Source organism: Calliopsis andreniformis, chromosome 5, assembly GCF_051401765.1.
Source record: "Calliopsis andreniformis isolate RMS-2024a chromosome 5, iyCalAndr_principal, whole genome shotgun sequence".
In the NCBI taxonomy this organism is placed as follows: Eukaryota; Metazoa; Arthropoda; class Insecta; order Hymenoptera; family Andrenidae; genus Calliopsis; species Calliopsis andreniformis.
The window spans coordinates 10,714,615-10,737,758 of record NC_135066.1 but is presented as its reverse complement, the minus strand read 5'-3'; the positions used below and the strand labels follow the sequence as shown (position 1 = coordinate 10,737,758).

Sequence of the window (23,144 nt, the reverse complement as noted above, 5' to 3'; positions counted from 1 at the left end):
ACACGTGCGACATCTCGAGCACCGCCAGGAGGAGTCAACGAGACGCATAGATCCTCCCTCATCAGTACCTCCACAACCCAGCCGTGAGGCCCGATCTCTCTACTCACCTCCCGGCAGCCTCCTCCCTCGATCGGCTCGCTCCCGTTCATCCTCTGATCGCCATCCCCGTGGCCGGTTCCTCGTCCAACGAAAAACGAGTAGGTGAAGTAGGAGGAAATAGAGTAGTAGTAGGAGGATTCCACCTCCACGACGACCGGCAAATCCTGCAGGACGGCTCGACGGACACCTGTAACCACGCAGACTCCCTGCAGTCGAAACGGGACGGTGCGAAGGAACTTCCCTGATAGCGAACCGTGTCGGTCGCAGATCATTCAGGATAGCGCGCGTTGACGTACTCGCCCGTACGACGATTGATCCCACCGATCGATCGCGATAGTGCCACCGTGGTCTGCCGTCGAGCGTGGCTCGTTTAATATTTGTCGTCGACCGCGGAGATGTAATACCACGTTTTCACCAGAGCCGAAGATCAGCTAATTGCAATGTTCGCGGCGGCTAGAAATCACCGAGCCACGGTTTCGCGTGTGATTTGCAGCTCGGCCGACTTATCGGCCCCTCATCGACAGCTGTAATTAAAGAAATATACGCGGAGTGTCTTTCGACCGGATATTTATCTCTGCTTAACGATAGCCAAAGCGAGTAGACGAGCTGGGAACGAGGCGTTTTTTTTTGCTTCTTTTTAGTTTTTATTTCTTGAGGGATCGCGTGGGGGGAATAATTTATAACGTTCGACGTTGAGTAGATTCAGTGGCGAGAGATATCGAGGGGGCAGTTTCCGTCAGTGGTTTGGTAGAAATGGAGCTGTTGAGGGAACCGCGGTTGTCCATCGAACGATTCATCGATCATCGAGGGAAGCACAGTGGTCCCTGAGAGCGACGCGGCGCGCACCAAAACTGTCCCGGCTGCGGAGGAGGAAGTTGTGGAGAAGGAAATTCTTGCGGGCAGAAATATGCCGATCTTCTGGAATGTTAAGTGAGCGAAAATGGTGGTAACGAAGAGAAGCGGTGCTAAGGCTTGGTTGCTCTTGTTCCTGTTGCTGGTGCAAGGTGGCAAGTGCATCAAGTGGCTGTGAGTATCTGAAAAATGCAGTTCTGTTATTGAAAAATTGGATGCTTTAGTCTTTGGAGTGTCTTAGAGTTCCTGGGTGCTTGATTGGGGGATGAGGTATTATATTATTTTGAGAAAAATATGCGAAGTCCATTTTTAACGCCCCACAGACTCATTTTAATGGATTCTGTGATAAAGACAAAAATGATAATCAAGAAGTATTGAGCAGTATTTGAATTGTACATTTACTTCGATGTACTATGATATAAAGAAGGTAACAGATGGATCAAATCGAAGATGTTATTCTTTTTGATACTAATTTCCTCATTAGGACTTAAGATCAGTAAATCATTTGAGCATTCAATTTCTTTATGATACATGCTAAATAAAATATGGATAATAGTTTAGAAGATGATACTTAATCAAGGTTACTATATGCATTTTATTGTATTTTCTTGAAAGATTTGAAGATCCAGAAATTTGAATATTTAAATATTCAAACTGGGGTAATAATTTAAATATTGAACATTTGAAATATGCACCACATATATGTTTAAAATTTGTACCTACTGTCTGAGTATTTGACAATTCCTAAATATCTCATTTCTGTACTAAAAAATCTCCTCCTGAAATCACTCATTTGCACGTCAATATTGTATCCACTCCATTGGCAGCACATCCAAGCAACAAATACTGCCAGACTTCTTTTCGCTCCTTTTTAAGGCACCCTATACCCTGATCACGCAATAAGCTTCTTTGTAACAAAAACACAGGGGTCTTGCTTCGAGAGCAAAAGGGTTAAACTCTGCCTCGAAGATCCGGTCTCGATCCTGGCCCCATGAATCCTTCGGTAACAAGCGTTCAGTCTGTTCGTACGCGAGGGCTCCGAAGGAGTTCGAAGATTAATGCAGGCCCGTTAATGAGAAACAAATAGGTTAGTAGCGGTGAAGGATGCTCGCGAAGCGGAGTAAGAATGGCAGCGAAACAAGAATCATTTACTCTATTATGAGGATTTCTTTCGTGCAGGTTCTACGGGCCGTGCGATGCCCGCGGCAACAATAACTCTCAACGAGGATTTATTACGCATTCGAGGGTCCCTCGTACGTGAATCACCGCGTCGATCTTAAGTTTATTAGCGAATCGTTTCTCTCGGCCGACGCGAGGGCACCGCCAACGCCCGCGCGAGCGACAGGTATACGATAATTCTCCGCCCGATTGAAATTAATCTCGACCATTCGGACTTTTTGCTGTGGAAACCCTTTCGCTAAGCGCGATTAAGGGATTACGCCACCCTGATGGCTTCGAAACAGAAGCTGTTTTTACGAATTTGCATCGGAGACAATTCACTTAAGGGGGGATAGTTATCTGAAAGCTTCAAAAAATCAATCTTTTCTTACATATTTATATTCGGATATTTTAAGAATATTTTAAGATGTGTCTCGTGAAACAATTCGAAGGATTGTCGAAGTTATAGAACTTTTTGCAGATAGCTCCAAGTAACTTAAAGGGTGTTTTTGTCTAAACTACATTTTTCAATACGTCTTTTCTTGACCTCGGTTTTCTTCAAAGTCCCTCAAATTATGCATCATGATTAAGCGTCATGATTATTACAAGCTTCTCCCTAGGCAATAAAGCAAGTTAGCCATTGCATAAAAAAAATTCGATATACATATTGAAACCACCAGGGTGCCTCCTGCATGAAACCACGACCCCTCAGTCTCTCCCCCTCAGAGCCTCGCGAAATTCCTTTCTCAGTGGGTTCGTCAAGATCGTCTTAATTCCCATTCCCCGTATCAATTAATCCATTCCTTTCATCCTTCAGTCTCCTCCGTCTCCTCCCTCCAGTTCCCCGCGATGGCCAGTTCTTATGAATCAGCGGCCCTCGTGCTTCCTCATCTACTGGACTCCCCCCGCTGACCCGCTCGCCGAGCATGAAGATATCCCCATTATCATTCACGCCGGAGGTGATCGTCGGTCAGATCTCCCTTATTTCACGTAGCCGCTCGTCGGGACGTTAATTGTCCTGTGATTCGAGGCGAATTTCATCCGTGGGGCTATAACGGAATAAATGGCCAGGCGTGGTGGGACGGCGGAGGGAGGAGGGGGAAGGAAAAGCGGAAACAGAAAGAGAGAAGGCAGCTCGGCGTCGGATGATGAATGGAGGAGTGATGGCGGTTTTGCGTGCAAAACCAAAATACAAGCGGCAGAGAGGGGAGAGGGAACAGGAGGGGAGAAAAGTACGAAAGACGGGGCCAGAGTGGAAGGGTGCTCGAACAGGGTGGTAGATTAGGGGTTGCCCACGATTCGTGATTTATAAACGCCGTTTCCAAGAAGCCTCCTCTCCTCGGTGCCCTTCTCTGCTCAGCCTTCTCGATCCCCTACTCCCTTTGTTTATAATCATCGGCCCGCCGACGATGAAGGATAATCGAACATTCCGTCTACGACTCGTTTTTGTTGCTCCACGGAGCAGAATGACATCGGCCCTGTCACTTCCAGCCCCGCGGGATACGCGTGCTTCTGAGGGGTCAGTCTTCGCGCGGAAATTTATGAACGGATGTTGTTGTTGGACTGTTGCGGAGGGGTTTCTTTTTTTCGGGGGAGACTACTGCGCGAGGGAGGGATCTTGAAAGTGTACAATTCTGGAATTATTGTTTTTGCATAAGATTGCTAGGGGTGTTTTAATAGATTTTCTTCTTAAGTCATTCGATTTGCTCGTTTACGTCGAATTCAGACGATGAGGTTTTTGACAGATTCAATAGTTCTATTGAATCAATAATAAAGCAGAGTCCGCAGGATTTTGTATCTTCACCGAAAATTCAACTCTCGTGCTTATGCCTACTCTGCTCAACTATGGAGAAAGGCAGTAACTACAGAAAAATTGTGTTTTTTGTATTTTTTGGGTAATGTTATACATTTTGTATCTTGTTTTAGTGCAAAATAGTAGTAAAATAGTAGTAAATATTGCTTTTCTTCATAGTTGGGCAGTATTTCTTTTGTTTGTTTATACAAAACTTTGTGAACGCTGGTTACGTTTGTGATTACCGATTTGACAAAATTACCAAACTGCCCAAAGCCTCATCATTTGAACTAGTTATAGTCGAGAGGCGAGTGAATAGTTTAGTCAATTTTCTTTTATACTTCTTGTGGGTAATATAATATCTAAAATTGTCTTCTTCAATGGTGGTGAATTTCAAGGAAAGCTCACGTTATATTCTGATTAGTGTATTTCATCTTACTCTGATTAATGCGTTTTCTACTCCAATTTCCATTACAGATTTACAAGCTTAATTACGAATTCGTTATCTTTTTTCGTGTACAAAAATGAGTAAACACCTGTCGAGACCATTTTTTATAATATTCAAATGTTTCTGTCAAGCATCTCCGCCGCTAAATTAAAAGACGCCACTCATTAATCATTCCTTCAAAAGTCACTAAATCATTTTTCCGCTCTTGAACCACCTACTGCGTTGTTTTGTCGTGATCCTCGGGCTCTTTTGAGAAGACTTGGACGCAGGATTCGACGCGAGCCAGGATTAACGATCGATTCATAATTTGCATGTGTATCTTGATTAGCGTAGGACCGGTACGAGATCGCGTGGATGTTGCTATTTATAAAATCGCTCGTAACGAACTGTGCTCCACTTAGAGACGATTCTTTGCCCGTAAATCATGTGTTGCGTGATCTTTGAGCGAGTATGGATCACCTTAAGGTGCAGTATTCTGCAGAGAAACACGTTCAAATGATTGAGCTATTAAATGTCAATAACTCCTTTGTGAAATTGCTTTGCTGAGTCACTTTTTAGAAAACAAAAAGCAGTTGAAGAAATGAAAATAATATAAAACCTATACATATATCAACGCATTGATATCTACGGCAATACTGTACATTAAAGGATCAATGTAATTATATAACTTAGTTATAAGAACATACAATATTATTGGGCAATAAAATTACAGAAAATACTTGGAATACAAATAGCTTTCTCTGATTCATTGTAAGATACTACGTGTTATGTATTTATGCAGCAATCAAAAGAGTTACTCTTAAACAACTCCGCATTTAGACTTTTAGAGTCTCTGTCCTCAGAAATTCCAGAAAGAAATATCCCCCTAAATATAACATATGTATCTATCCTATAACAATAACGTTACTATGACCCTAGAACGTTACTTCCGTCATAGCATGGAGACAGTATCAACCAAGGGATAGAACAGTAAGATTAGAAGAAAGTACGGTAACTCCAGAATCTAAACTCTCCCAAGCTCCAATCGGAACAACGAAAGATACCCATCATAAAAATACTCAACGAGTGGACCAAGATTACCCCGTTCCTCGGTCCGTTTAATCCGACGCGACGTTCTCGATAATTCGAGCCCACCTCTGTCCCACTTCACCACCGACTGGCAGCAGCCCACTGTAATCTTGTCTCACCGAATCACCACTTCCTGCGTCAGATATTCGAGTAACGCTCCTTTTATCGTCGTGCCTCTCGTTTCCCCCAATGTGGCTTATGTATGCGCATACCTAATTATGGCGACCAGTCCGCCTTATAAAACGTTCGACTGGAAACGGAACACGGATCTGCGACGATAATCCGGAAGATATGCTACCGGTTGCTCCACGCCCGTGGCGAGCGGCAGCCGCCTCCTTTTCGCGTCACCTTCGTCCCAAATTGCCCAGCGAGAAAAAACGCGACCGTAAATTGGGAGCCGAGGCCTACACGCCCTTGCATGGGTTGCGTTACTTGGAAGGGCGGTAAAATAGGAATGGGATCAAGCATGTACGTGTGCATAGATTGCAAGTAGTTGTAGATTCCAATACGTCATGAGTATTTACTTAATAACACATAAGCAATTGAACTAGGTCCAAGATTTATCGGTATTAAACTGTGATTCCATTTTCGAACTCAACAGGTACATGTAGTCGGTAGCCGAGGGTCGTAAACGGATGCAAGGATCCATTGTTGGGATAAGTGGTTGAAATTGGTAATCTCGCAAAAAGTGGGTCAAATTGCGTCCCCTTGTGCCTTCCGGTTTTTCTTTCAGTATTGAGGCTATAGACCTCTGTTGAGTTTTTTCTATGAGAAGTAGGTAATTTTGTTTATTACTTGTGGTAACATTTTATTTAGAATCTTTTGTGCTACAGAAGCCATGTAATACAAGTGCAGAATTGATTGGTTATTGTTACAATTGCAAATATATAAATGTCTCTAAGTGTCCGAGTATTCCAGTGTCTACATGTCCAAGTGTCCATATCTCCAAATATCTAAGTGTCCAAGTGTCCAAGTGTCCAAGTGTCCAAGTGTCCAAGTGTCCAAGTGTCCAAGTGTCCAAGTGTCCAAGTGTCCAAGTGTCCAAGTGTCCAAGTGTCCAAGTGTCCAAGTGTCCAAGTGTCCAAATGTTCAATCTCCCTATTCCTCCCAATTTCAAACCATATTTAAATTCCTGAAACAGATTCGACCACCCTCTCGTGAACAGTTTCCCATACAAAAGTGTACCCAATCCCAGTTCTGTCTCACGTCACACAAAAGTACCTGCAACTTTTTATCACGTTACAGGACTCTATTTAACATCTCCTACCAAAATCTCATGAACTGAAACTCTCATACAGAAATTGGCTCGGATTCGTGAGTGCGCATTGAACTTAGTCCCATCCCTACGAAGGACAGAGGATAGCCATCCAGCGAGAGAGAGGTTCACGGTCGTTCACGGGCCGGGGAACATTCTTATGAAAATGCGCGGTGGTACGATAAAACTCCTTGACGTACGTTTCGAAACGGCTATACAGACGAGCACACCCCGGTGTCCCGTGCAATTTCGAAATTCGTTTTGACCCGTGGAATCGTAAAGTGGCGTTTTTACGGGGCCGATAATAGGCCGGCGCCTACGATCCCCAGGCCCAGCCAGGTCTCCCGTGTGCGGGCCCCAGCCCCCAGCCGACTAAAAAGGAAACGAAACTGTGGCTAGTAGTCGGCTAAACGACCTCCTCTTATCTCGTTTATTCGAGCGTATTGGGTGTCGCGTCGGCGAGCTCGCGGCCGCGCGATTTAAACGCGATTAAAAATTAAGAGGCCTGGTGTCGTTATCGTGTTGCTGGGTGTAAAATGGGAATGCCCGATGGGCACCGAGATAGCCCGTCGCGGAAGCTTGGTTCTGACGTAATTAGGCGACACGATGATCAAATTAGGATAATTCGATTTAAAACGAAAAGTGCGCCTTTAGTTGCCATTTACATTGGTTCTTTCAATTATTGAATTGTTTTGGTTTAAAATATAAGTTTCTTCATTGGTGTTCTCAGTATGTAATCAAATTTCCCGTACTTAGGTACTTATTCATTTTAAAAATCTCTCCTCGAAACTATGCAATTGAATTGATTAGTTGAAAAACAGTACAATTCGAGAAACCACATTTTCAGATAAGTCTGTGATAGTTCTTACATATTTGTAGGTTTATGCATTTTAGAGATGAGCCATTCGCAAACAAAATGATAAACTTCAATTTTTGATTTTTTTAAAATACATTTTATAGTGCTAAAACTTTTGACTGATGCTTAATTTTCTATATGTAACATAAATATAAATATTTTTATTTTGTATAATTAACCGATTTCGTAAATTTGCTCATATCTGGACTTCAGAGCAAGAGTGTATTAAATCCATTTTCTTCTGTGTTACTTAATACACTTTCATTCTACAATCCAGATATAGTTTTGAGATTATTTGAAAACAGCTAGATTTGAACTTGTGCTGTTCTTCAACTCACCTATTCAATTGTATTGTTTTGGAAAGGGGTTTAAATTTGTATATGTACGAGGAATTTTTGAAATGAATAAGTAAATCTGAGGAATTTGATTACATGCATAGTATTTAAGAAGAAATGTATATCTTAAACTAAATAAGTATTTTATCGTATTTCAACCCTCTTATATCCTCAGAAAGACATCCCTAGACCCCAGGAAAAAGTTTCTACATAAATGTGTACATCCAATTATATACTCTATAAAAGATCGAATGTAATTGTTGTGCAAGAAGTAACCACGTCGTTGCGATTCACAATGATCGTGTAGGTATATGTACACAGGATAGGGAACGTATAACGATATTCTTCGTTTGTAGCTCCGTGTACGAGTTGTCCGGACTTGTTGCATACTAGGTGGTCCCCGTGAGACAAGATCTCGTTGCGATCGCCGAGATTGCTTCGAAAATGCGTTCATTGGCTAATTGAAATGGTTATCGACATGATATATGCTGTATGCGAATCATAACTCGTAACAAATTTAAGCGCACACGCCACAAATTGGATGTCGGACAGTTTCCGTCACACTATTTGCTACGTATGATTTATTGACGCGTATTGCGTAACTCTGTCTTTATTTTGTCAGAAAATATCTACTAATCATTACGTAATCTATACTGTTTTAATACACCCTCGCACATCTTTTTTCCAGAAAAGTTCAAAAAGCTTGGATGCTTCTAGAGATATCTGTGACTGTAAAAAAAATCATGTATATCACACTTTCAAAAAATCTCAGTTTTTGCCTTAAATGAAGAATATGAAATTTTGTATACAAATTTTGCAAAAAAAAAAATATAATGAAACATAAGTACTTAAAATAGAATCAGGATTCAAAACTCTAAATGTCAATACCCTAGATACGAAAATATATGACTTATGTTATTTTGACTTAGAAACGGGGATTTATTGTCCTTTATGAAGATGACGTATACCACGAAAAGGACGGGACATTTTCGTCAATGAAAGAAGAAGGAAAGGAATTTATTTCACGCGTCAGGCGTTTCAGAACGGACTCAGGGGAGATATTTCTCACGCATGGCTCATTAAATCCACGCATCTCGAAGCAGGGACACGTGAAAGAGCGACCCCGCCGCGTTTGTGCGTAGCTGGCGAAAGTGTTTGGCTAATTTTTCACCGTCCCGTTGCAAAAAGTCGCCTGGTTTCAGTAGATCCATTTCTCCTGCTTTCCCTTCTCTTTCATCCCTCTATCTATCCACGCAGGAAGATCAAGCTAATTAAGAGAAAATGAAACTACCCAGAATATAAAAAACACACGACAATTGGTGCTCTATAAATCACGCTGTGACTGTTTAGTTTTTTAGAATTCTATTTCTATTTGCTAGGAAGTGATTTTATTTTATGTGCTATGCAAATGATCTGAGAGATCTTGAAGTTACCCTCTCTAATATGGTTCTACTTAATTTTTACCTCCACAAAAAATGAAACATTCGCTAAAATTTTGCCATGTTTTATAAAGTATACTCCAAGTATTTGAAACAGTCTATATCAGAGAGTTGAAACATTGTATTTCAATAATAAAGGAAAAACGGGGAAAGTAGCTTAGATTAACGATCGCAAATTTTCACCTTGTATACATATGCGCAAATATTTGCATTTATCTAGTTATCGACTCGTGTATCTATGTGGCGAGAGAGGAACGATCATAAATCTTCGAAGGAAATCGTCGATCGATCGGTAGAAGGCGTGCAATCATTGGTTTATACTTTCAAAACGCCTTAAAGTGGAACGTTTATCTGAGTATATGTAACAGAATCATCATCGATATTTCATGTTGCAGCGAGTACCAGGCTTTTTATTCGACTAAAAAATTTGTTTAATTAATGCCTGGATGTTGATATTTTGCCCACGCTCTTCCTTCATATAATGATGAAATAAGAAGGTGACGTGACAAGTTCAATTAACAAGTATATAAATTGGCGCGTGTTAAACTGTAATATCCAAAAAATCTAAAATGATCGTTTCATTTTTTTTCAAGCACCGCGAACGCGATACACAATCTTTATTGACTTTTAAATTTACTTTGCTCGAGGCTTCCTTCGAAACAAGTGAACGCACACGAACTGACAGAAATGATCTCAGAAGACAAATTCCATGTTCTAGAAATGACACTTGATAGATTGGCCATACAATTATGCAAATTATTCGTCTGAAACACGTTGTTTGATGGACAGTAATTATTTTAATATGGTGGCGTGATTTACCTTACGTTGATAACACGATACGAATTTTTCTACAGCCTCTTTTTGTTTCTCCAGCCTGATTGACAGAATTAAATACTCGTGTACTCCTGTTCACCTGAATTTCTAATTTCTTTTAACACGCTTTTGAATTAGTGAATCTTTTTATTTCACACGGGGAACATGTTCCATGTAAATGTTTCAGTATGGTTGACGGTTGGTGAAACTGTTACTTAAAGATGTAAAAATACAGAATTTTTTCTATAAAGTAACTCCACTAAGATTACTATACAACTTCTCTTCATAAAGTAACAGTAATTTACATATTGACAATACCTCAACCTAATCTTCGAACACTTTCTACACCCACTGTACGATTATGAATAATACTAACACAAACTCATAAAAATGAATTCACAACAATCACATCCAAGTAACAGTCCCATGCATCTAATAGAATTCCCATTGAATATTGAACACAAGAATATAATATATGAATATAAGTCAAGGGTTAGAAAAAAACCATATAGAATAACAGAATAAATGAAATTCGATGAAAGCCTACTCTCAAGTACCCAGAAGTCCTTTTACGAAGTCCCACGCATCTGAAAGGATATTTCTCAAATGTGACGGTTCATGACAGTCGCTTTATAGCGTAACTCCTTTATTTACGATTGGTCTAATCCCGTCTCGGTGCAGCGTGCGACGCGAGTTCGCAGCTGGAGCGTCGTCAAGGTGGACGAGCATATAACGCGAAAGGCATCTTTGCCATCAAACGCCGCGATCACCGCGGCAGTCGGCGACGGAATAATGAATTAGAGCTACAGCCTTTTGATAGGGTAATTCCGAGGGTAGGCTCCTGACACGGGGTTGGCGAGCCGGTCATTCCCAGGGCTGTTACGTCTAGACGTACCCGTGCACGAGCCATTTCGACTTTCAGGTGTCCGTAATTATCCTCCGTACGGTTTGCGCCGCGGCATCCGCACGTATCCACCCGCGCCGTTTAAAGGCACCTTTCAGTTTCACGCCCTATAATTTTCGAAATTCACCCCTGATTTACGGCCCTCTGGCCGAGCCGAGACCGAAGCGGCAGCGCAAGGCTCACCATTAGTCATGGGAGTTCGAATCTCAACTTCGAAGCGATTCCAAGTTTTTCAGGGCTATGTGATTCGAATCGCTTCGAACGTGGTTCGAAGCCTAGGACTCTTGGAAGTTTCGAAATGTAGCTCGAGTTTTTCAGGGTTTCTTTAGCGCTTTGTATTAGCAGTATTGTTTAGAGATTAAACTGAAATAGATATTGGAACTGCTTCTATGATATTAAATTATTGCCAGCTTTCAAGATTTATTGAATCCTTCTAAAAGTTTAGAACTATCGAGATCTTTGGGGCGCCAAAACTTTGAGGACCTCGAAGACTCAAGACTTATCAAAGTTTAAGATGAACTTCAAGACTTTTAGGAGTTCTAAGCTATGAGACATGTTCGAGTTCGAAGTGATTCGAATTTTTAGACTCAGGATGTTCTCGCCACTTTTCCCCTCTCAACTCCTGTTGAATTTCAGTGCTCTCGGTCGCACAGGAGATGGTTACACATGGACGAGGGAGGCTTGCACCAGCGCGAAGAGCTCGGGCCTGCTGGAGAGGAAGCAGGCGAGGGCATGCAGGGCAGCGCCGGATGTGATGCCCAGCCTGGTACAAGCAGCGAGGGATACATCGACCGTGTGCCAGCAGGCTTTTCGACATCGTAGGTGGAACTGCAGCAGCATCGAGCGCGCGCCAGATTATACGCCTGAATTACTAACCGGTATGTCCTGCACCGAGAGGCAGCATCTATTTCTTTAATACTGTATAGACTGACACACCGTGCTCATCTTAAGACTCTATTCAGTTGTTGAACGCCCGTGGGAAGGAAATATTGAATCGTAAATGTCGACGAGAATGCTTGATTGAAGTATGAGGCATGGGAGGAACAATGTGGGGGGAAAAGAGTATGGAATATTTTAACAGAGGCTTTGATTCGTGGGAGACTTTCTAAGGATTCGACTCTCAACATGGTTGAGAATAATACGTTTTGTAGCAGTGATAAATAATCGATTTTTTAATACATAATATATTCTTCAGATTCGGAGAATTTTAGAATTAAATTTAGAATTAAAGTTCAAATATAAATAGTTAATAGTATTTATTTATCAATATCCACACCATTACCAGTATTGACACTGAGGTCACAAACATCAAAATTTCATCTATGTTCAATACTTAATACTTTTCGATATTGATAATATTATTTGATCGTGTGCTGCCGATATTGAAGGAATCAGGATTGAATATAAATTCAATTTTACGAAAATTCATTTAATTGACTTCCTGGTTACAATCCAGGCTTTCTCTCGCGAGATTTATTTATACACCATGACGACATTTTGGTACGATCTGAAGTGACACGTCGAGTTCCAGTAATGTTGGTACTTATTTTGTATAATGCACGAACTGACGGGCCAGAGAAAGCGATCTGATGTTTCTGAACTGACACGAACACGTTCCCTGCATTAAATTCTTCTAACGCACGATCTTCTCGTTTACCTGGAGACCGTTTTCTGTTATCTCTATCACTATCATTTAGACATGAATTTGAAAACGAGATTAGAGCGGTATTCAATAAGAAATCTTCTAAACTCACCTAAATCAATCATTTATCCTATCCAACAAACTCGTTTCATTTTCCTAAAACAATAATAAAATATTTCTCTAATCCAATAAACTGAAATTAAAACACAAATTAGTCCCCAATAATGGCGAACTTTTAATTCAATTACTCCACTAAATTCTCCAATACACTAAAAAACTTCTTTCAACCCAAACTGTTGTCAGTACAAAGCCTGGCACGAGCCTCGAGATAGAGCTCGAATATCCTCTGAAGAAGTTTCAGAGTAAAAAGGAAGACTTGGGAGGAGCCGCTCAATTAGTGGTCATTATCAAAGCAGTGCTTCCTCCCCTCCAGCAGATTAATCGTTGGCGTTTGGCGATAATTATATTGTAAATAAAAGTGTTCCCGAGCGAGGAGGAAGGTTCGTTAATGAGAAAGCCGAGAAGCCAGCGATGGATTTTCGGCAGCGATGAAAAAGACAGTTACCCGATACGCGTCCGGAGGACTGGCAAAGCCTCTCCCCTTTTCCGTGCACGCAATACGCGGCATGCTAATCAGCTTTCCTTCAATTATTTCAAACCAGCGCGGAGGGGCCAGTGAATGCGGCCTCTAAAGGCACCGCGACCGTTATTACCGATTTAATTCGAGAATTCGCGTCGAATGGATGCGCCTTCTTGTCTCGTTAATTGCCCGTGTTGGAAACTTCTAGCTCGGAAAATCGGCGTCGCTCCGACGACGCTCGACCTCTTTCACAGAGGACTGAATAGTTTACTGAAGCACCCTGCTACTCTGTCTACGAATTTTCAGAGGGATTTTCCTTGTGCATGCTAGATGACTGTGTATTTGCGTGGATGAATGGAAAGAAATAGAGTAAATTGCAGTGATTTCGCGCTGGGAATATGGCGGTCGAATTATTGGTCGGGTTCGGAAGGTGATTTTCGTTTCGGTGAACGAGAGACAGAAGAATTTTAACGACTTCCTCCCTCGCCTCTTTTAATGAAAGTTGAACGGTCCAGTGAAGCTTCTTAGATGGGAAATGAAAAGAAAGGAGAAGAGTCTTAACGTTTCTGTGAGACAACTTTGCTTGAAGGAGAGGCTGAAGACTTCTAACACTTCGACTATCATATTATATTCGCTGTAGAGAGTAGAGAGTCAGTGGAACCATAGATAGTGATTCTAATTTTTAATAAAAGTGTGTTCAATTTTTGAGTTGTCTGAATAAAGCTATCGTAACGCTCAGGCCTGTGATAGTCACGGGTACAGCCACGAATCTAGTAAAACTATTTCATAGACCACGAGAAATGCAAAAATGGTGTTACAATATCCCCAGGTTAAAAATTTCTACAGATACAAATTTGTCTACTTTTAGATGCTAAGTTTGAGAAAAGTCTGAACATTAAGAGGTAAGAAAACCATCTGTGACTAATCTCAAGATCAATCTGTAAAAAAAAGAATCGAAAGTGTAACCCTTTTTTCAACTAAAACTCTCTACAATTTTTATCTTGAATAAAAACAGAAAATTCACCCATATAGTTCCCTAAATAAGTAGATAAATATCCTAGTAGCTGATCATGTCTCCATACACTAACTGAACACTGACGCTAATCTTCTTTAATTTTAATCTCAAATTCTAGTGCACCCTAATAAAACAAACAAAGAAAAAGTACAAAAAATTCTATCATAAAATAGTACATAGGTACATTCAATAATTCAAGTATCGAGATACGTACTTTTAAACTGTCTACTTATCGGGACATTTGACATCTTAAGCGACCGGGTATTGGAACACTTACCTTATTCACCTTGCTTTTTAATTAAAAATGAATTTTCATTGATCCAAAAACAGGAACAAGGGAGCAGGCGTTCGTGTACGCGATGTCGGCTGCAGCTGCAGTGTGGAGGCTCGCGAGGGGATGCGCTCTGGGTAGTCTCGCAGCCTGTTCCTGTGCCACGCCACCCCGAAGAGAGCCACCTTCACCGTCAGCCTTGATTTCGCCTTCTTCATTCACCGCGACACCAATTTCTTTCGGCACGTTATCTGCCAGGAACTCGTTTAAATGGGGCGGCTGCGGGGATGACGTCAGATCAGCGTCCCGAATGGCCAAGAGGTTTCTTCAGGGCTCAACACCTCCTGGTACCGGTGCAACATCCAAGTTTCTGCACGCTGTTAATATGCATAACAACAGGGCAGGTCGACGGGTAATTAAAAATCATTTCGTTGATATTAAATGAAAATAGTCCAACAATGGAGAAAAGCAAATGTTCAAAATTATCTAAAAATTCAAAAAACTCAATTTTACATTTTCTGTAGTTACTGCCTTTTTCCATAGTTGGGCAGTATTAGTTTTCATACAGTAGGATTATTCAATTTTAAGCTTAAATTCAAATGCATTAGGTATACCTAATTAAAAATAAAAACTAGTGTCATAAAATAGTATTTTCAGTTACTCGGACCTCATAATCTATGTATCGGGACGTACAGTTTTATATAACAGAAATTTGTTATATTTAAAATTCGATTAATGGAGATTCTACCGTACTGTACTTACAATAAGAATGAATGGCTATTTACACGTGATGTTATGCATACTTCTGTCACAAGGCGGTGGAACAATCCCTGACCCTGGAATGCAAGTGCCACGGAGTGTCAGGGTCGTGCAGCGTGCGCACTTGTTGGAGAGGACTCGGTTCTTCAGGGCCTGCAGCCGCAGGGAGTCGTTTGCTTCGAAGATACGCAACCGCTGCGGAAGTTCGACCGAGGTCAAGCGGAAGACTGCCACCCTTGTATCACCACGATAATCTTCTATACACTACAAAGAGTCCTGACTATTGCCTTCCTGATAAGAAGAAAGGAAGCCTTGGCACCGTTGGCAGGTAAATTAAATTCTGTTTAATCACCATACTATTTCCTACGAAAAAGAATGTTCTAATTAAATAGAGAAAATATAGTTTCAATAACGTCTAAGTGAAAATGCGCATGCAATTTTATTTTATAACACACAATTGACCACAAGTTTATAATTATCCTTTAGCTCAAAAGAAATAAAGATTGCTTTCTTGAACACAAAAGTTGAGTCACGATTAACAATTGTCTTACTTTGTTCTATTACATTAAAATAAGGAACAGTAACTATCATTGAAAATATTAACTTCAAGTCAGAAGTAACATTTTATGGATACATTCCTAGTATCTCAAGTACTAGGTACAAGGGTGTAAAGAATGTACACGATAATATTTTAAAGGGTAGTAGAGGAGCTTAAAATCCTCAACAGGGGAGATGTTCGAGGGAATGGATCTCAAATTTTGAAAGCTTTATAAAATTTAAACGGCAAGAGATAAAGCAAAACATATTAAGATATTTTTGCTCTATTTCTGTCCCTCAATGTACCTGCAAAATTACCGAATTTTCCAATTGTTAGTTCACAATATAGTTATGTAAACTTTAAAGCATTATTTTTGCAAAATGGAAGCAGATCAGACATTATGCTATAGGACATTTTGAACTCCCCTACCACCCTTTAAAATCTCGCCACGTATATTGTTTACACCCTGTATCTTACCAATAATTTATTCTGTGAACCTAACAAGGCTTGAAGCCTTTTTAATGAGAATTAGTAAGTGATTCCAAACTTGTGACCAACAATGTATCCTGATGTGTCTGAACCTCTGGTAGCTTGTTCCCAGTGTATACAGTTACATAAGGAAATCGCTCGAGTATCGTTCTTATTTATCTCTTAGCTGCGTTGATAACAATGCTAGCATCCATAAACTTGCAGCAACAGGAAAAAGTTTGAATAGCACTTGCAGAGAAGCTTTAGATTGATAGATGATAAACGGCATCCGTGGCGCACGCTAATGACCTATAACGCTAGCAATCCGATTTATCTGTGAATCGGTCATTTCATATACAATAACGTAATAACTTACATGTCCGCGACCGGTTACATAATCCAGTGAAGTAATGCATTCGAAATATGTAGCATGAAGTAAGTATCCTCCCGTGGCGCATTCGTGTTGCATGGTCAGAGCCAGTCGTAATGAAAGGCTCGCGAATACCAGTAAAAAATCTATAGGAGAAATCCATACATCGCTCCTGGGCTGCAGAAATGAATGCTTGATGCGAACGAGCACTGTCTTAACGTTCCTCGATCACTTTATGTTTTCTCCTACTGGTTCGCACTTTGAAACATCCTTACGCAACGATGTATCGTAACTGTTCTGCTTTTAACAACCGTTTAGCAATAGTTTACGTGGGTAGGTTAAAAATAGTTTCTGTGTTCCTGTTATATGTTCTGGCTTACAAATTGTTCTTAGCATAACGAGCTTAGGAACATTAAACAATAACAATCGTGTTAATTGTATAGGGTGGATAGAATTCAACGATCCTTTCATGAGAAAGCATGTGGCCAATAGTTCACGTGATAGTGGTAATTAAAGCTGCTCCTTATTTTCTTGAAAGGTTTGAAGATTTAGGATCGAAAGTAGAATATGAAGATTTTCTGGAAAATAGTCGTTGGTATGTTCGATTTAACGAGTTCGACAAACTAGAGAAGATTCGCTAAAATCTGACTACTAAACTTGAAACGATTTCTTCGTTAAAGTTATCTGAGCTCTCCTCGTTAAATCAAGTCAGAAACACAGTGGCGATTAAAAGTATTCAATCGTTACTGTTTCTGCTTCTCCGCCATACCCTGGAGAAGAGCTACATAAATCCTCTATTCTCAATTAATTATTTGTCACCAACAATACCGAAATTTCTGTCGAGCTCCAATAGGTTTCCTTGGCTCATAAAGCTAAAGAAGCGCAATATAATTAATGGGAAAGCCACGTCGGAAGCCTCCGAAATCCAATTCACGGGACTTCTTCCTCCCTGAGCACCAACGAAAACTAATTGCGCGGAAATCGGTCGGATACGAAGTTTATGGCCAGGTCATTCAGTTTTATTGCACGCGCTTTTCCAACGTGTAGTTTCGTCTTATGGACTGCTGGCGAACGAAGGTGCAATGAAGAGTCATTAACGCCGTCGTAACTCGGCTTTATGGCTCACCTGATCATTCCCGAGTTTAAGATATTTTTTCTCTCCTTCAAACGATTTCTTTGCGTTGGAAGGGAAAAATAGCTCTCAGCAAGACAGATCCTGAAATAATTATTGAGATAAACTTAATCTTGATGTCGAAAAATACCTATGACTTGCATTATTGTTGGAAGACCAAGAAACATTGAACAATATGCTCAGATGGTTTGCAATGATTAATACGATTGACAATTGCTATCTTTGACATACAGAAACGCGTAACTGCATTGCACTTAAAATCACTTGAAAAATTCTTTCAAGGACGTGTATGAAACACAGATTTGAAAATATTTCCTATTAATTTAAATGACTTCAATTCATTTTGAAAAACATACACACACAAAAAGGCTACTTATGTTAGTAGAAAGCAAGATTCGCTAAGCATAAAGAACGTCTATACAATATCGAAATCGTCGATCGACAAAGAAGAAATACTCGAGAGACCATTTTATATTATCGATGAGAGCCTTTAAACAGGAAGAAGTGGTTCAAGACTTTCGATGCTTAATTCTATTATGACTTTTATGTAATGTAACACACAGAGAAAGGTACAGTGACAGCAATCAGAGAGACAAGCACGCACTATCGGGATGGATTTGGAGCTCAAGCCTTATGAAAGATTCATCGATCGAATAAACGACAAGAAGAAAATCCTGCTCAACCATTGGCGGATCGTTAGTCGGAGGTTCACGAAAAAACTGGTCAATTCCATCTTGCTTTTATGTGTCTGTTTACGAAGCCACCTCACCTTATACTCAACCTTTTTACATCTGATGAAGGCAAGAACACGAAGAGACGTTCGACGTTAAATGAACGCCAAACATCTGCTTCCTTGGTCAATCTTTACTATCGTTCATTGACTTGCAAATTGAATATTTGGTCAAAATTTGATATACATATTGTTATTGGTATACAACACAGAGTCATTTATAATGAATCCCAGTCTGCTTCAAAAGGTTCTTATTCTACTTTGTTTCTTACGTCAGTAGATTCTTCCTGCAATCTCTTCACAGTTAAATCTATCGAATTCACATACATTCATTCTACCTGATATCTCTAAATGAGAGAAGATTTTTCTTCTCATAACAACGTATTTATACGGGGTGAAAAAGGGGTTCATAACTTTTAGGGTACTTATATTATTATATTTTTTTAAACCAAACTTAAGATTTTCTTTACGTGTGTGCATAAAAACTATATAGTCTTCATATATTTCTTTCCAAATTTATAAAAAATTAATTTAGTACCTGAAAACAGGGATATTTTACCCACCTAAAAGTTATGAATCCCTTTTCTTCACCCTGTATTATGTTTCACGCAAACATCTAAGCATTGGACCCAATTCAAGCCGCAACTAACATTCTCGCAAATCTTCATAGGGCAGATTAGAGCAGCGAAAGACTCGAAGTGATCGAAGCTAATATGTACGAGCAGAAGGGAGATTACAGTTGCAACCTAATCTCTCGACACCCGTTTTATCAGCGAAACTTGAAGAGGCAGGGAATTGAGGGAACAGATGAAGACCTAAACCGCCGTCCATGCGATCGCCACGCAACGCTGCTCGAGTAATAGTCGTAAAGCTGGCTGTTTGCGCGAAACTTCTCGAGGGTTAAACTTCCATCGTGCAGCTAAAAATTAAAGAGCACGAAGGGAAAAAGAAAACGAAAGCCCGCCAACGTCTAATACAAACGTGCCGTAATATTTTACGGGACTTTACGAGCCGCGATTTGACGCGACTGCAGCTTTTATTTTATTCCTGTCCCCGAGCTAGTCGACTAATCGTTATCTCGTCCTAATAAAATACTTGCACCGCGCGTACGTGCATACGTCCGCTCGATTCTTCGGGGCCTTTTCGTATCCGCGCGCGTGGCGTCGTGTCGAAGCCAACCGCACACAACGAATTCCTTCTTCGCTTCGATCTTAGTTATCTTCGGCATAGCCAGATATGCTGCTTTATTTATGCGGCTCTGATGGCAATTACCTATGAGAGAAGACCTTCGAGATAGGGCGGAACCCCATTTTTCCCCGCGATCGGGAAACCTGTTCTCGAAACCGAATAAATCCTCTGTTTTACGATATTTCAACGACCATCTCTCCTTGCCTGGTACCGCTACAGCCTTTCAATAATTCAGACTTTGATAATTATACATTCATAGATGTGGTACGTTAGCAGTAATTGAATGAATTAATGGGCATATCTTGGGAAAAATTATACTGTACACTTTCTTGTTTTAGTCTTCCGCTTTTCCTTCTTGGGAGATCTCTCCTGTTACTAAAAAGGACATTTGATTACATTTTAAAATATAAAGATTTTCCTCATAAAAATCGCTTATAAAAAGTGTTGCTATTTTCTCAAGTTAAGTAGGTATTTTTCTTTGGAACCAAAATTGTTAAACAGTCTTAAGGGATTTCGCTACTGTGACTCCCTCAGAACTAGTGAAAACTTTGGGAATTAATTCTAAAAAAAACTACACTTTGGTAAGTATTAATAACTTACTTGAATGAAATCATGTCAACCAGTGACATTAACAGGGACATTGTACCAGGACACGCAGTTCATACACGGTTGATTATTTTCGCTCGAAGAAAATAATTTGTATATATTAAATATCAGTAAATTCATGCACAAAAGTTTGGTACAAAATAGGTGTCTGATTTCTTTAAAAAAATTCCCAAAAAGCCTTAAAAAGATGAGCGCCTATATCAGAATACCCTCTTAATATCAATGGAGATCGTAACAGGACCATTATCTGATGATGCTCGTATTCATGGCTCGTTTCGATTTCGTTTCAAACGAAAATCTATCCCAGGTACATATATATCGACAGTTTAATGCCTAATGAAGTGTTTCCTCGAGGGCTCGGTGCGGTCCCAAAAGTGGCGCAACAATCACTGTTCACGCGGGCTGGAGCAAATAAAGAAAGAAAGATGTTCCTTTCGTCGGTGATTGCATTCGCTACGGATTTTCCGGCGGCAAGGCGAAAGGAACCTCTTCGTCGTTCTAAATTATTCACGCCTCGGTCTTCGTGAATTAAGATCACCCACGGCATTCCTCGAAACGCTGACTGGTTCTGGGAGCCAAAGGGATTGCACGAATGGACGTGCGTGGAGTCATTCTAGACGACCCTTTGTTTCCTCTTTTACTAAACCATTAGACACTATGTGGATACAAATGAAATGCCTACGCTAAAAATTGAACAAAAGACCGTGTATCTTTCAACAAGAGATTATCAATGCTGGACTAAAAACTGATTTGGAGATTTATTATTTTAGTCATATTCTTATATAAAATGATCTTTTCCAAGGTGTTAAACTCAAATTTAACTTAAAGACAATAATTAGATACATCTCAAAATGTTTACTCCAACTGATTTAATCTAAATTAAGATAGGGCTGGTTAAGCTAACTCCGAGCTTATATTTTCAATTTTCTTGTCCATTAGTCAGCAATTAGTATATACTAAATATTGTACCCAAATTTTCATAAATCATCTCACAAGACCTCACAGGAACACAGACCTAAATCAATTTCTAATGAAATAAATTGACATAAACGGTAAAAATGTTAATATCTCGTTTAGTATCTATTCTAATTTAAAGGAGTCCCTATGGAGGGTGAGGCTTTTTCCCCACGATATTTAATCACAGAGGAACTAATGGATGAGACCAACTCGCGGGCGATTCGTAAGCTAATCGGATGCTAGTTTTGGACACGTTAATATTTCATTTCCCTGAACTAAAATATAGTGCCAGTTCCCTTTGGGCACCGCTGACTGGTTACAACTTACAACCGGTAATTATAACCCACCGTGTATAATTATACAAAGTGGGCGTGGTGAATGTTTATTACGGGACGCCTCCGACCATTTCCCCATTACATTTTTCTGGATCTTTTTTTCTTCACACTGAATCCGTATAAGATGCACCCTGGTACGAGCTCTTTCAGCCTCTTTGTTCCTTGGGCACACCTTTACGAGACACCGCCATGACACGAAACACGGGATCGAATAATGAACAAATTTTATTGAGACGTTAATGCCCCTTCGAATTTTATGCACCTGTAACTCGCCCGAATTTCATCTTTTTTTATACGTCCCTCTTAGGATTAAGGTTCTTATTTTACCATTAATGATATCGAAATATGAATCTGTCGTTGCTTCCCGATCACAGATTTCGAATAATTTAATGCTAAGGAACATTTACAAAATATGCAAAGTGTATGATCGATTAAAAAAATTAGCAAAAGTGATACATTTCCGAAACTTGGACAAGTAGTTTATTATAAGAACTTAACGCTTTATTAGAACCCAGCGTTTTTTATTTTTCTTCTACCTCTCTCCCTTATTTAAAGAACATAAAAACCATATAGAAACTGCTAAGTTAAAAAAAATTAATTTATTCGCAGAATAATGAGTGAGAGTACGTAACACGTTAATAATAAATTTCATCTTTTTATCCAGGCAATGCAATGGCAGCAGTTCCGGTTACGAGGGATGCGAGTATCTCTGCTGCGGTCGAGGACATATCACTAGAACAGAAGAAGTCCTCGAAAGATGCGATTGCAAATACATCAGCTGCTGTTATGTGAAATGCAAGACCTGCAGGAAGATCATGAAGACCTACGAGTGCAAATGAATGCATGAAATCGAAGAAATAAATACCGATTGAACCAGATCCCTCATCCAGTCTGGGGGAAGGATCTACTTGCGCCACGATCGGCGGGAAATACGGAGTGATTGCGTTTAAAGGAATCAAACTTATTTATATCGATTGGATAATACCACGAAACACGTGTTTATAGCTGTTTCGTAGAGATTAACGATTATTTAAGTGAATCATCGACGATGATTGTCGACTAGAACGTAATTAAAACTTCATAGAACTCTTATTTATGTCGTCTGCTATTTATTAAAAGTTTGTGTCTTCGATACGTTGCGAGTATAGCACAGTGTTGTCAGTTGATATCCTTTTAGATATTATACATAATTATAAACAAATACAACGACGAATGTTGTATTGAGAAATAAGAAAAGAACATCATCGAGTGATTGTATACGAATAAAGCATCAATTGGCAGACTTAAAAGACAGACAACACTGTTTTTAGCAGCATGCTAGAGATAAACGTATTTAGTACAATGTAAATAATTGACGTAGTTTCTATGCAAATTATATTCTGCAATAAATATCACTTGACATACCGAAACGTGTTTTTATTCCTCTCGTAAGTATCCATTATGCTATTCGATACATACAGATTGCATGAAAATCGGAGTACATATAGCATAATATTCATAAACATTGATTCGAATCTTAGAAATATTTGTCGTA

At 39.9% G+C, this 23,144-nt stretch overlaps 1 protein-coding gene across 1 annotated transcript; it reads left to right on the top strand.

Moving 5' to 3' along the window:
* Nucleotides 1-804: 804 nt before the first annotated feature.
* LOC143179044 (protein Wnt-11b-1) lies at nt 805-22,997 on the top strand. The gene is made up of 5 exons (XM_076378034.1): nt 805-1,125; nt 11,656-11,897; nt 14,587-14,939; nt 15,343-15,614; nt 22,275-22,997. Exons 1-5 carry the CDS (start codon nt 1,040-1,042, stop codon nt 22,447-22,449), a joined length of 1,128 nt encoding a protein of 375 aa, XP_076234149.1. The 5' UTR covers nt 805-1,039; the 3' UTR covers nt 22,450-22,997.
* Nucleotides 22,998-23,144: the final 147 nt, after the last annotated feature.